Source organism: Panthera pardus, unplaced genomic scaffold (assembly GCF_024362965.1).
Source record: "Panthera pardus isolate Hobbes unplaced genomic scaffold, ASM2436296v1 HiC_scaffold_6, whole genome shotgun sequence".
Taxonomy (NCBI): domain Eukaryota; kingdom Metazoa; phylum Chordata; class Mammalia; order Carnivora; family Felidae; genus Panthera; species Panthera pardus.
In genome coordinates this window covers 4,148,245-4,162,257 of record NW_026526991.1, presented here as the reverse complement: position 1 = coordinate 4,162,257, position 14,013 = coordinate 4,148,245, and the positions used below count along the sequence as shown (strand labels likewise).

The window sequence follows — 14,013 nt, the reverse complement described above, 5'->3', positions numbered from 1 at the left end:
TCCTTTCTTAAAAGATGATGAGTGGCCTTGTGGGACTTGGCTCTAGAAAACAGGAATCGGCCTCTGCTTTCCTCCTCACCAGCTATGACCTTGCGCAGCTCCTCACAGGACTTGCCGAACCCCAGTTTCCTCAGCCTGGGACGTGAGCATGAGTCTGTGAGGCACCGGGCACTGTGCCTCGGTACATCCTGGGCCTGAAATGCCTCACTGGGTATCCGGCATCGTCAGCCCTGACATAGAATCAGGTCTGTTCATGGCGAACAAGAGAGCCCGAATTTGGCCTTGGTTTGAAGTTCAGCTCCTCAGCGAAATTGACCTTCGACCAATTACGCATTAGAAAGAAAGTAATTCGTTGATGGGGTGTGTGTGTGGGGGGGGGGGGGGGTAAAATACACATAAGATTTACTATCTTAACCATGTGTGTGTGTGCTTCAGTGGTGGTAGATACATTCACATTGTGCACCTGTCACCACCATCCTCCCCGTAACTCTTCATCTTGGAGAACTGAAAGGCTATTCACATGAAACAGCAACTGCCCGTTCTCCCCCGCCCCCCCCCAAACCCTGGCAAGTATTCGTATACTTTCCGAGATTCTGACTACTCGCGTAGGTAGAATCCTGCAGTATGACTGGCTTATTTCATTTAGCAAAATGTCCTCAAGCTTCTGCCAGGTAGCATACATCAGAATTTTCTTTTTAAATTGATGAATCCTACATGGTACGCATATACCACATTTTTCTTATTGGTCTGTGGACCGACAGCTGGATTGCTTCCGTTTTGTAGCTATCGCGAAGAATGTTGCTGTGGACACAGGTATACAAATTTCTCTTTAAGACCCTACTTTCAACTTTGGGGGTCCATACCCAGAAGTGGAATTGCTGAATCACGTGGTAATTCTGTTTGTAATTTAAGGAACTGCTATTTCAGTTACCACAGTGGCTGTACCGTTGCACATTTTCACATGGTTTTATTATGGTATTAAAAGTGGAACAGCTCCTCTTCTGGAAAGGCGGGATGGAAAACTTACCTTTATCCTTTCCACTAAATACAGCCCTGGAAGTTTTATTTATTTTCACGTTTATTTATTTTTGAGACAGAGACAGAGCATGAACGGGGGAGGGGCAGAGAGAGAGGGAGACACAATCGGAAGCAGGCTGCAGGCTCTGAGCCGTCAGCCCAGAGCCCGACGCGGGGCTCGAACTCACGGACCGTGAGATCGTGACCTGAGCCGAAGTCGGACGCTTAACTGACTGAGCCACCCAGGCGCCCCAGCCCTGGAAATTTTATATAAAACAAGCATAAGCCTGAAAGGTGGAGAGAGAGCAGATTACCTGCACTGAGTTCCATGGATTTCTTTTTGCTTCACATCTCCCGGCCAGTGCTGGAGAAGCAGACACAAGCCCAAATAAGGGCCAGAATACGGATGGCTTAGCAAGACTAAAAACTCCAGCCAAACCACAGAAGAAACCACCCTGACTTTGCCAACATACGCCAAATTGGGAACCTAGGCTTCTCTCCTAGCTAGGTTGTACTGGGGACACCCCCAAATTTCCTGTTGGGGTGGTATCAGAGAAGGCCAGGCAGGGAGCTGGAACTTGCGGTTGGTGTCACGGGAGGCCACCTGAGAAATGAGGCCCCCCAGCCCCTCCCAACCAGGGTGTTGTAAGCAGAGGTGTAATGGATGATGGAACTCACCCCACAAAGTAGTAACTGGGAGGCGCTCCCACCCTGGGCATCAGCAGACCTCAAGCAAGGAACCTGAACCTGGCGGTAATTAAGTGGTGCCTCTCCATCCCTATCGGAGGGGGTGTGCTGTAACAAGATGAAGTGGGATTCAGTCTTCGTAGCAACCCCAAGTGTCCATGTTCCAGTCAAAACTCACTCCTAGAAAAGGTCAGGAGAATCTCAAAGGGGAAAGGACAACACTGAGATGACAGAGATGTTAGGATTCTCTGGCAAAGATTCAAAAGCAGCCATCATAAAAGCGTCAACAAGTAATTGTGAACACACTTGAAATAAATGAAAAAAAAAATCGGTCAGCAAAGAAAATTGAAATCATTTAGAGCTGAAAAATGTAATTACTAAAAAAGAAGCAATGGAGGAGAAATCCTTGAACTTGAAGATAAAACAATAGAAATTACCAAATCTGAACTCTGAACAGAGAGGAAATATACTTAAAAAAAGATGGTGGGGGCACAATGGACCTATGGTACTATAACAAAAAATCTAAAATCTGTGTCATCATCAGTACCAGAAGGAGAGAAGAAAAATCGGGGCTGAAAAAGTAGTTGAAATAATAGCCATATACTCCCCAGAAATGGCGAAAGGTTTAAACCTATAGATTCAAGACGCTCTGAAAATCCCAAACAAAATAAGTCTAAAGAAGTTAACACCAAGATTCATCATAGCCAAACTTCTGAAAAGCCAAAACCAAAAATTTTTGGGGCACCTGGGTGGCTCAGTCGGTTGAGCGGCCGACTTCGGCTCAGGTCACGACCTCGCGGTCCGTGAGTTCGAGCCCCACGTCGGGCTCTGTGCTGACAGCTCGGAGCCTGGAGCCTGTTTCGGATTCTGTGTCTCCCTCTCTCTCTCTGCCCCTCCCCCGTTCATGCTCTGTCTCTCTCTATCTCAAAAATAAATAAACGTTAAAAAAAATTTTTTTAAAAATATTTAAAGCAGCAAAAGAAAAATGACACCTTATCTATAAAGGAAGAACAATGTGAGTGACAGGTTTCTCACCAAAAACCATGAGATGAGAAGAATGTGGTGTATCTTTCACAGTGTCCAGCAAAGAAAAATCTCAGGGATTAGGGGGAACTTAGACATTCTCAGATGAAGGGAAACTAGGGGAATTGGTTGCCTGCAGACCTACCCTAAAATAATGGCTTTAAATTTCTCTAACCTTAAAGGAAAAACTGAAAAAGGAGGAGCGCCTGGGTGGCTCAGTCAGTTGAGTGTCCAACTTGATCTCCGCTCAGGTCACAATCGCACAGTTCGTGAGTTCAAGACCTGCACCGGGTTCTACGCTGACAGTGCAGAGCCTGCTTGAGATTCTCTTTCTCTCCCTCCCTCTCTGCCTCTCTCTCTCTCTCTCTCTCTCTCTGTGCCCTCCTCTCAAAATAAATATTAAAAATAAAATTAAAAATTAAAAACTAAAAAGTAAAAGAAGGAAACTTTGTCTCTCTAGAAAGGAAGTGAGAACAACAGAAATAGTAAAACTATGGGTAAATAAAAATATCTTTCCCATGAGTTTTCTAAATTGTGGTTAATGGTTGAAACCAAAATTATAATATTGATGTACATAGAGGAAATGTACACAGAGGAAATATTTAAGGCAATTGCTTTATAAACGGGAAGGCGAGAGGGGAATAGAGAGGTTTCTACACTTAAAATGGTAAAATGTCAACAAAAATATACTGTGGTAACCAGTATATATGATGAGATTCTTAGAACAACCACTCAAAAAAGATAATACAACCAAAACACTACAGATGTAAATATGTAATAAATAAATAAATAATAAGTAAAAAGGATTGGGGCGCCTGGGTGGCTCAGTCAGTTAAAAGCATCCTGACCTTTGGCTCAGGTCATGATCTCACAGTTTGTGAATTCAAGCCCTCGTCGGGCTCTGTGCTGACAGCTCAGAACTCAGAGCCCGCTTCGGATTCTGGATCTCCAATCTTCTCTGCCCCTCCCTCCTTCTCAAAAATAAGTAAACATTTTTAAAAATAAAAAAATAAAAAGGATTTCTTTAAAAATGTTCAAGTAACCCACAGGAAGGCAGAAAAAAAAATAAAATGGGAGATTACATAGATCACTAAGTACGGTGTATCACATGTAAATGGTCTAAATATATCTATTGAAAGGTTGGCGAAGTGGATGAAAGAACATGACCTAACTATATGCTTTTGCAAGAGACTCACTTCAAATATGACAATATAAGGTTGAAAGTAAAAGGACTGAAAAGTACATATCATACAAGTAGTCCCCCAAAAGCAATTATATAAGTATCAGATATATTAGACTTCAGAGCAAAGAAAGTTACTAGAGACAGAGTAACATTATATGGTGAGAAAAAGAGTCAACCCACCAAGAAGATATAATCTGAAATATGTATTTACCAAATAACAGAGCTGCAAAACGTGTGACGCTAATCTGGTAGTATTGAAAGAATAGCAAGTCCACACCTGAAGACTTGAACACCCCTTGCAGCAATAGAACAACTAGACAGAAAATCAGCAAGGATGTAGAACTTAACGCCATCAACCAACAGGATCCAATCAACAAAGAATATTCCACCCAACAGGAGAAGACACACTCTTTTCAAATACCATGGGACATATACCAAGGTAGACCATATCCTGGCCCATAAAACAAATCTCAACAGATGGAGAAGAATTGAGATCATACAGTGTGTTCTTTGGTCACAATGGAACCCATAATCCCCGGGTTAAAAATTGAAAGTGTTTCCTCTAAGACCAGAGACAAGACAAGGGCGTCTGCTTTTACCCCTTCTTTTTTGTGGTTGTTTTGGGGGTGTTTTTTTGTTTGTTTGTTTGCTTGTTTATTTGTTTTGTTTTTTTTTTTTTGCTTTTACCAGTTCAGTTTAACAGTGCACTAGAGGTTCTAGCCAGGGAGTTTGGGGGTGGGGGGGAGGAGTGGGGGAGTTCCAGAGAAAAGCGTGCAGATTGGAAAGACAAAAGGAAAATGATCTCTCTTGGTAGATGACATGGTCTTTATACAGAAAATGCTAAGGAATCCATTGAAAGACTACTACAACTAACAAACGTAGCAATGTTGCAGAATACGAGATCAATCAATATACTTACAACGAAAAATCTTAAAATCACCTTAAGGGGCACTTGGGTGGCTCAGTCGGTTAAGGGTCTGACCCTTGATTTTGGCTCAGGTCATGATCTCACAATTCGTAGGATCAAACCCTGCATTGGGCTCTGCCCTGACAGCATGGAGCCTGCTTGGGATTCTCCCTCTTTCTCTGTGCCCCTCCCCTGTGCACGCAAACTCTCTCTCTCTCTCTCAAAATAAATAAACTTAAAATTTTTAAATGAATGAGTAAATAATCTTATTAACATGGGGTGGGGGTGTCTGAGTGGCTCCGTTGGTTAAGCATCCAACTCTTGATTTCAGCTCAGGTCATGATCTCAGAGTCTTGAGATCAAGCCCCTCATTGGGCTCTTCACTGAGTGTGGCACCTGCTTAAGATTCTCTCTCTCCCTTTCCCTTGAACCTTCCCCCACTTAAGCACAAACTCTCTCTTTCTCTCTCTCTCAAATAAATAAATAAATAAATAAATAAAATCACACAGAGATACCATTTTAAAAAATCATATTAAGAAAAATAATTCCACTTAGCATTGAATCAAACAGTAAAATAGGATAAATTTAACAAAATAAGCGTAAAACATATTCTGAAAACTCCAAGGCATTGTTGAAAGAATTTAAAGGGATTCTGAGTAGCTAAAACAGTCTTGAAAAAGAGGAGAGTTGAAGAACTCACACTTCCTGATTTCAAAACTTAACTATAAAGCTACAGTAATCAAGACACTATGGTACTAGCATAAGGATAGACATACAGACCAATGGAATAGAATGGAGAGTCAAAATTAAAGCCTCATATATCTGTCCATTAAATTTTCAACAAGGGTGCCAGACAAGTCGGTCAGGGAAAGAACAGTCTTTTTAACAAATGGTGAAGACAATGGATACTCTCAAAAAAAAGTTTAACTTCATCGAAGTTAAAATCTTTCATGCTGTAAGGAATACCTTAAAGAAAGTGAAAAGGTAACCCACAGAATAGGAGAGAATCTTTGCAATTCATATATTTTATGAGGTAATTGCATCCAGGAGAGATAAAGAACTCTTACAATGCAACAATGAAAGTACAAATAACCCAATAAAACATGAGCAAAGACTTTGAGTAGACATTTCTCAAAGTAAAAAAAGATACACAAATGGCCAATGAACACGTGAAAAGGTGCTTAACATCATTAATCATTTGGGAAATGCAAATCAAAACCCAATGAGAGGGGTGCCTGGGTGGCTTGGTTAAGCATCTCACTCTTGATTTCAGCTCAGGTCAGTCAGGATCTCACATTTTGTGAGTTCGAGCCCCAAGTCAGGCTCTATGCTGACAGCGTGGAGCCTGCTTAGGATTCTCTGGCTCCCTCTCTCTCTCTCTGTGCCTCCCCTGCTCGCTCTTTCTCTCTCTCTCTCTCAAAAATAAACATTAAAAAAAAAAAACAACAACAATAAGATGTCTCTCTACATCCCCTAGAATGGCTATGATCAAAATATAGGCATAACAAATAATGGCGAGGATGTGGAGAATTTGGAAACCTCATGCTCCGCTGGTGAGATTTTAAAATGATGCAGCCTTTGGAAAACAGTCTGGAAGTTCCTCAAAAAGTTAAACATAGAGTTACCATATGATCAAGAAATTCTACTCCTAGATATATATCCGAGAGAAATTAAAATATGTCTGCACGAAGTTGTATAGAACATTTCACGGCAACATTATTCGCAATAGTCAAAAGTAGAAAAACCCAAATGTCCGTAGACAGATGGATAAGCAGAATATGATCTATACGTACAATGAAATATTATTCAGCCTTAAAAAGGAAGGAAATTCTGAGACATGCCACTACGTGGATTAATCAAGAAAACATGCTAAGTGAAATAAACCAGACACAAAAGGACACATATTGTATGATTCCATTTATATGAGGTACCTAGCTAGAATAGTCGTGTTCATAGAAACAGAAAGTAGAGGGGCGCCTGGGTGGCTCAGTCCGTTAAGCGACCGACTTCAGCTCAGGTCATGATCTCCCGGTTTGTGAGTTCTGCCCCACATTGGGCTCTGTGCTGACAGCTCAGAGCCTGGAGCCCGGTTCAGATTCTGTGTCTCCCGGGCCCCCTTCCCACCCCCACCCCCCACCCCCGGCTCTGCCCCTCCCCTGCTCATGCTCTGTGTCTCTGTCTCTCAATAATAAATAAACGTTTAAAAAAATTAAAAAAAAAAAAAAAAAAACCCAGAAAATAGAGGGGTGGTTACCAGGGGCGGGGGGAAGGAGGACACGGGTAGAGTTTCAGTTTGGGAGGATAAAAAATTCTGGAGATGGATATTGAGGACGGTTTGCACAATAATGAGAACGTATTTAATGCCACTGAATTGTACACTTAAAAAATGGCTAGTTAAAACGGCCAACTTCAATGGGGCTTCCTTTGCCATTTCTGGAATGGATGGATGGTGGCGTTCCAACCTCATCCGGACCTTTACTCGAACGTTTACGTGCTGACCTTACTCAGAGCAAACAAAGGTTGCGCCCTTAACGTACTAGGGCGGAAAGGCGGGCCTGGAGCCAAGGGGGCGGGCCCGCACGCGGCGCCGTCGTCATGGAAACGGTCGGGCTCCGAGCGCCAAACGGCAACTCCCAGCGGCCCCCGCAGCTTCCGGTTGGCAAGATGGTGGCGCGCAGGAGGAAGCGTGGGGCACAGGGCTCCGAGCAGGGGATTCCGAGCCCGCCCGGGTATTCAGGTGAGGAGCTGCGGGTCCGGGGATGGCCAGGCTTCTCCGGGAGTTGGCTCGGGAGGCGGCGGTGGCAAGGGGACCCCGGGAGCGGCCGCGCTGTTGGGTGTGAGTCCCGGAGGCCCCGAGGTCCGCGAGCTCGATGCTGCGCCCTGCTTGCGTCTGGCGGCGTTCTCCAGGGATGAGCCCATTTGGGGCAACGCTTCCCTTAGGTAAACAAACCCATGTCTGTCCACACTCTTCGCCAGGACAAACCCGTGTCCGTCTTCACACCTCCACCTCCCCCGCCCCGCAGGTGAGCCCAGCCACTTCCTGTCATCTCTTCGCAATTCCTAGTCTGGCCTCTGTCAGCCCTCACCTGGCTGTGCCCTCCTAATCGGTTCTCATGCTTCTGTTCTTGCCCCTGCGTACCGTTCGCCCAGGTGCCAGGATGTTCTTTCTAAAGTCAGACAGAAGTAGTATTTTGCCTCACAGGCTTACTTGTGTTTCCATACCCACAGAACTCACTCCAGTGGTTTTACGAGTCGGCACCTAAAACAAAATCCAGACTTCTTACGTTGATTTGTGTGGGCCCCCACCCCCACCCCCATGTTCTGGCTCGGCTGACCTAAAGCTTGTTCTGTTCCTCTGAGACAACAAAGTCTTTACATCCTCAGGGTTTGTGCACCTGCTGTGCCCTCCTCTGCCTCACACAGCTGTGCCTTCTGGCTTTAATGTCAGTTCCTCAAGGAGGCCGTTCTGATGGCCTGTCTAAAGGCCTCTGCCACCCGACCACCCTGCACTGTTTTCCCCTTTCTTTCATATTTGATAGAATCTTGTTCCGTGCTTTCTCGTTGATTGCCATCTCCCGCTCCCATGGGAGCTTCCTGAGCACAGGTACTGTGCTCTGAAGGAGGTGGTGAGAAGAACAGAAAACAGTCCCTAGCATTACAGGAATGTCAGCGATTATCCAAATGATCACACAGATGGAGGCTTAGAGACCATGAGAGGTGTTGGCAGGGCACAGAGCAGGTGGTTCTAACTTGGCATGAAAGGCTCTCCATGGAAGTTAAAGCCTGAAGGATAGGGGATGCCAGGGTGGCTCAGCTGGTTACGTGTCTGACTTCAGCTCAGGTCATGATCTCACAGTTTGTAAGTTAGAACCCCGCATTGGGATCTCTGCTGTCAACATAGAGCCTGTTTCAGATCCTCTGTTTCCTTCTCTCTCTGTCTCTCCCCCATTCGTTCTCTCTCTCTCTCTCTCTCTCTCTCTCTCTCTCAAAGTAAATAAACTTAAGGGGCGCCTGGGTGGCTTGGTCGGTTAAGCGTCTGACTTCGGCTCAGGTCATGATCTCACGGTCCATGAGTTCGAGCCTCGCGTCGGGCTCTGTGCTGACTGCTCAGAGCCTGGAGCCTGTTTCAGATTCTGTGTCTTCCTCTCTCTCTGCCCCTCCCCCGTTCATGCTCTGTCTCTTTCTGTCTCAAAAATAAATAAACGTTAAAAAAAAATTAAAAAAAAAAAAGAATAAATAAACATTTTTTTAAATCTTAAAAATAAATAAACTTAAAAAGAAAACCTGAAGCACGGGTGGAGGGAGGAGAGTTGATGTTTCAGGTAAAGGGAAATGTGTGAGCACAGGTGAAGTCTGGGCTTCCTTGAGGAATAGGGAGAGGGTGGAGTGGCGGGCCCACACAGTGGTTGGGGAAAGAGGGGATGGAAAGAGGTGAAAGGTGGTCAGGATCTGGCAAGGCCTCCAGCCATTGTCGGGATTTTGGTGTTGACCCCAAGAGCCGCAGGGTTTGAACTCCCCTCTCATTTCGCTCCCCACCTGTAATAATTGCCCGTTTACATTCTCTCCCCCACCGGCTTGGGAGCCCCTCCTGGGCAGGTTCTCTGTTCGTTCACTCTCCCAGCCTGCACAATTCCTGCACAGGCCTTGCCTAGGGGAAGGGCTCAGTGATGGAATGGATAGACAGAACTAGAAAGGGACAGCCTGAACTTGATTTTCACGCCATCCACCCCTGCCCCCATTTCCCGTCCAGCCATCCCGATCAAGTTCTCGGAAAAGCAGCAGGCTTCCCACTACCTCTATGTGAGAGAGCACAGAGTTCGAGAAGGCACCAAGTCGTCCTGGCCTCAGAAGCGGACGCTTTTTGTCCTCAATGTGCCCCCATACTGCACAGAGGTGAGCGGGTGTCTGGGAGGGAACCTGTAGCGCTGGCCAGGAGTCCCAGGCAGGGCTGGGCTCCCACTGGCCTTCACCAAGTCCTCAGTGGTGAGTTGGAAGCATCTAACTGAAGCCCCAAGGGAGAATCTAGAGGTCTGCCTCTGTCTCTTGATAGGAAGTGGCTTTAAAAAAAAATTTTTTTTTTTAAGTAATCCCTACACCCAACATGGGTCTTAAAAACTTACCACCCTGAGATCAAGAGTCACACTGGACCAAGCCAGCCAGGTGCCCCGGAAATGGCTTTTTAAAGCTGTGTTTTATGGGGCACCTGAGTGGCTCAGTCGGTTGAGCTTCTGACTCTGAGTTTCGGCTCAGGTCTCATGATCTCGTGGTGCATGGGTTCAAGCCCCACATCAGGCTCCACGCTGGCAGTGTGGAGCCTGCTTGCGATTCTCCCTCCCTCCCTCCCTCCCTCTGTCCCTGACCCCCCAAATAAATAAATAAACTTTAAAAAAAGTTAAAAACTATAGTTCTGAGGAGCTCAAAGCTTCTTACTATTACCCAGAATTGTTTGAATTACATGTTTTTCCCTGATTATAAAAGTGATACATCTCCGTAAGAAAAATATAAAAGTACTTCTCAATCTATCCAGACATGAACTTTCTTTCACAAAAAACAGTCAAGTTTTGCCTTCCATAACTTTATAGAAGAGAAACTAAGGGAGTTGCTGGATTTTAGGTGAATTGGGATTCAAAAAGGAAATACTGATCTCTAAAAGATTGTTCTAGAGAAAGAAGCAGAGGAGAGGGCATCATTTTTTACCTTTTCCTGAACCGTATTGTGTATACAGAGAAGGGCCTGGGCCCTAGCGCACAGCTCGCTCCATTTCACAGACGGAACACCCCGTGTACTCAGCACCCAGAAACCGAACATGACCTGAGCCCAAGAAATCCCTTCATGCCCCTCCCCCCGCCCCCCAACGAGGGTCACCGCCAGCCTGAGTCCAGCAACTACAACATTGATTTAACTTCAGTTTCAAACGGCTGCTGTGGGGAGGAAAAGTTAGCCGGTTGTCTCCTAAAATCAGAATGTTCCGCATAACCCCCAAACGTCCTCACCTATTCTTGTAATAGAACCTGGTCCTACTTTGGGGATCACTCACCCAGAGAAATTGGTAGGGAAGGACTGATCTTTCAGCGAGATGGCCTTTCAAAGTGAGGAAGCCCTTTCAGGGACAAACCAAACCCCCTCCTGGGCATGTGCTTCCAGCAAAGCCCCAAAAGGCTTATACCTGGATTCTGTCTCGCACTCTGCCTCCTTCCTCCCACGTCCCCTGGCCAGCGGCACTGCGGTTTTCTGCTCAGAGTTTTGAACGTGAAAATTCACAAGATTGACGTCATGGGCCACGGGAGGCAGGATTGGGACGGTGCCGAGGAGGATGTGGTTTGCCCGGGCCTGTGTGTGCGCCCCCCTCGTTGGGCACACATGGACTCTGAGACCGCGCCCCCAGTGGTGCTGCCCTGGGCAGAGGGGGTTCCAGAAGGCCCTGCTGCCTCTCATGCCGAGCTTCCCCCCTCCCCAACCCCCTGCCCCCGCTTCGGCAGGAGTGCCTGGCCCGCCTCCTCTCTCCCTGCGGCCCCGTCCAGTCTGTGGAGTTACAGGAGAAGCCGGACCTTGCTGACCGCTCAGAGGAACCAAAGTCCAAGTTTTTTCACCCCACGCCCGTTCGGGTAGGCATTCAAGTTCTGCGGTCTGCTCGCATGGGGCGCGAGGTGGGGCTGGGACAGCGTCCGCGGTGTGCGTGGGGCGGTGGTGGCAGGGTGACAGCAGGGCGGCTGAGTGGTCCCCGTGGTCCTAGGCCAGTCCTCGCTCGTGTGGTTGAGGATGCCTGTTGGGCAGACGGCGCCCTGCTCCTTTCCTTGCATCTGCCACATCCCTTTGCTTCTTGCCTAGCTTTTCCCAGCATCCTGGGGGAAAGCCTCTCTGAGCTCCCGAAGTCCGCCGAAGTCCATTCCTCCCTAGGCCCCATGGCCTGGTCTCGTTTCCCCTTGAGGAAACGTGAGGCACCTGCTCCGGGCATAGCGCGTGTGAACTGGTGTCCGCCCGTGGTGCTTGGTGAGCTCGCTTTTCACAGAGTCCCTCCCATAACTGGGAGGAAGGTCCCGAGTGTCTCACCTCGCCTGGGTCGCTTCTAGCACCAGTGGGAAGATCAGGAGCGCGGCCGTCCCTCCCCAGGATTACAGATCACTTTCTGCTTATCTTCGTGGCGGAACAGCCCAGCACACATCCCCTGGTCCAGCAGCAAGCCAAGCTGAGGGCAGGTGGCATCCCTGGTGCTGGGTGACTGGGAGGACGGGAAGGGCCCTGGCATTCTGACCTCTCTCCTTCTTCCCCCAGGGGTTCCAGGTAGCCTACGTGGTGTTCCAGAAGCCAGGTGGGGTGTCGGCTGCCTTAGCCCTGAAGGGCCCTTTGCTGGTCTCGACAGACGGTCACCCTGTGAAGAGCGGCGTTCACAGTCAGTACCGCGGCGATGTCGGGCACCTCCGTCCCGGGCCCTGGGTTGGCGGGGAGGCGCTGTGGGGGCCGTGCCTGCTGCGTGTGCCTGGGAGGCCTGGGCCTGGCACTCAGGGTGGCCGGAGGTGAGGGCCCAGCTCGCCGCCACTAGACTCTTCTTAGCTCCCGAAGCTTGGGCCACACGTCGCCATCCTCGTGGCCTGTGGAAGAACATCCTGACTGGGGGGCGCCCGGGTGGCTCAGTGGGTTAAGCGTCCGGCTCTTGATCTCGGCTCAGGTCTTGATCTCAGTGTTGTGAGTTCAAGCCCCATGCTGGGTATGAAGCCCACTTTAAAAAAAAAAAAAAAAAAAAGATCCTGACTGGCTGGCCCTGAGGGATCGGGCCTGAGGAGGCCCCGTCCCTCACTCCTTTCTCCCTCAGAGTGGGTCAGCAACTACACAGACTCGGTGCCGGACCCTGAGGCCTTGAGGGTCGAAGTGGACACGTTCATGGAGGCGTATGACAAGAGGATAGCTGAGGTGGGGCTTCGGGAGGGGCGGCTGCGCGGCCACAGGGAAGGAGGTGTCGTGGGTGTTGTGTGTGGCTCCTGAGGAGGAGGGGCGGGTGGCAGCCTGTCCCGGTTACTCCTCTTTTCCCTTCTGAGTCCTGGGTCACCTAGCTGGGTGACCTCTAGTCTCCAAGTGGTCTGTGGAAAACAGTCTGAGGGAGGAGGCAGCGTTGGCACCCCTGTGCTCCCCCGTCCCCCCGTCCTTAGCTACCGGGAGGGAGAGGGCGCAGCAGGTGGTGATGTGTGCCCGGGGACGTTCCGGGCGCAGGAGGGAGAGAGCCATGAGAGGAGGGCGGGGTCCCAGGCGCCTGCCCATCACGGGGTCTGTTCCTTGCAGGAGGAGGCCAAGGCCCAGGAGGAGGAAGGGATTCCGGACGAGGAGGGCTGGGTGAAGGTGACGCGCCGGGGCCGGCGGCCGGTGCTACCCCGGACAGAGGCGGCGAGCCTGCGGGTGCTGGAGAGGGAGAGACGGAAGCGCGCCCGCAAAGAGCTGCTCAACTTCTACGCCTGGCAGCACCGAGAGACCAAGATGGAGCGTAAGGAGCGCCCCGGGCCCCTGTGCTTCAGCCCCGCTTCCCTCGGGGCCGGCCCGGCCCGTGGCCACTGCTGCCAGCCGCGGCCGGAACTCAGAGATCTGGAGGGCGGCCAGACCTGGGTGCGGGGTGGGGGTGTCCTTGGGCACAGACTTCCCGATAGGCTCTGGAGTTGGGGGTCCCAGCCTGCAGCATCCCCCGTGGTGGTCCCCTCGTGGCTCCCCAACGGCAGCTGTGGGGGCCCTTGGGTTGCTTAGAGGCTGCAGAGCCCTGAGCAGTTGGTGCCGGAACCTGTCAGCCTCCAGCAAGGGGCCGTGTGGCAGAGGGTGGATCTCAAGTGCTCACCGGGTGCAGAGAGGGCCGCTGCTGGACATGATTTGGGGGGGGGGGGGGGTCTCGAGTGTGCACCGTGCATGTGTGTGTGAGTGAGAGAGAGAGAAAGAGTGCGCGTGGGCGCCATGTGTGGGTGGGGGGGGCCCACAAGGAGAGTGTTGGGGTGAGCGATCGCCTGTGGTTGACTCATGGCCATGATGATGCTGAGCTTGCTGCCGTGGCCCCCGATTCCCCTGCTTGCGGGGCAGCTGCCCGGGGGCCTGGGGGAGAGGGTGCTGGCCCTGGCCCCGTCCTCGGCAGGGGGACGAGCTCTGCGGCAGGTGGTAACCTGCCGCCCGGCACACCGTGCCCTCCCCGGCCTCACTGCTGCTCCCCACTGTGTCCTGCACCCCC

General features: G+C 49.6%; 1 protein-coding gene across 2 annotated transcripts in view; it reads left to right on the top strand.

Annotated features, from left to right (window-relative positions):
* Positions 1-7,436: 7,436 nt before the first annotated feature.
* Positions 7,437-14,013, top strand: part of RRP7A (ribosomal RNA processing 7 homolog A) — a 7,599-nt gene continuing 1,022 nt past the window's right edge. For both annotated transcript variants that reach the window (XM_019447085.2, XM_019447084.2), the window contains exons 1-6: positions 7,437-7,554; positions 9,568-9,710; positions 11,297-11,422; positions 12,090-12,207; positions 12,628-12,725; positions 13,092-13,290. In XM_019447085.2, the coding sequence (XP_019302630.1) occupies positions 7,482-7,554; positions 9,568-9,710; positions 11,297-11,422; positions 12,090-12,207; positions 12,628-12,725; positions 13,092-13,290 (757 nt within the window). In that variant the 5' untranslated portion in view covers positions 7,437-7,481. The remainder of the gene's footprint in view (positions 7,555-9,567; positions 9,711-11,296; positions 11,423-12,089; positions 12,208-12,627; positions 12,726-13,091; positions 13,291-14,013) is intronic.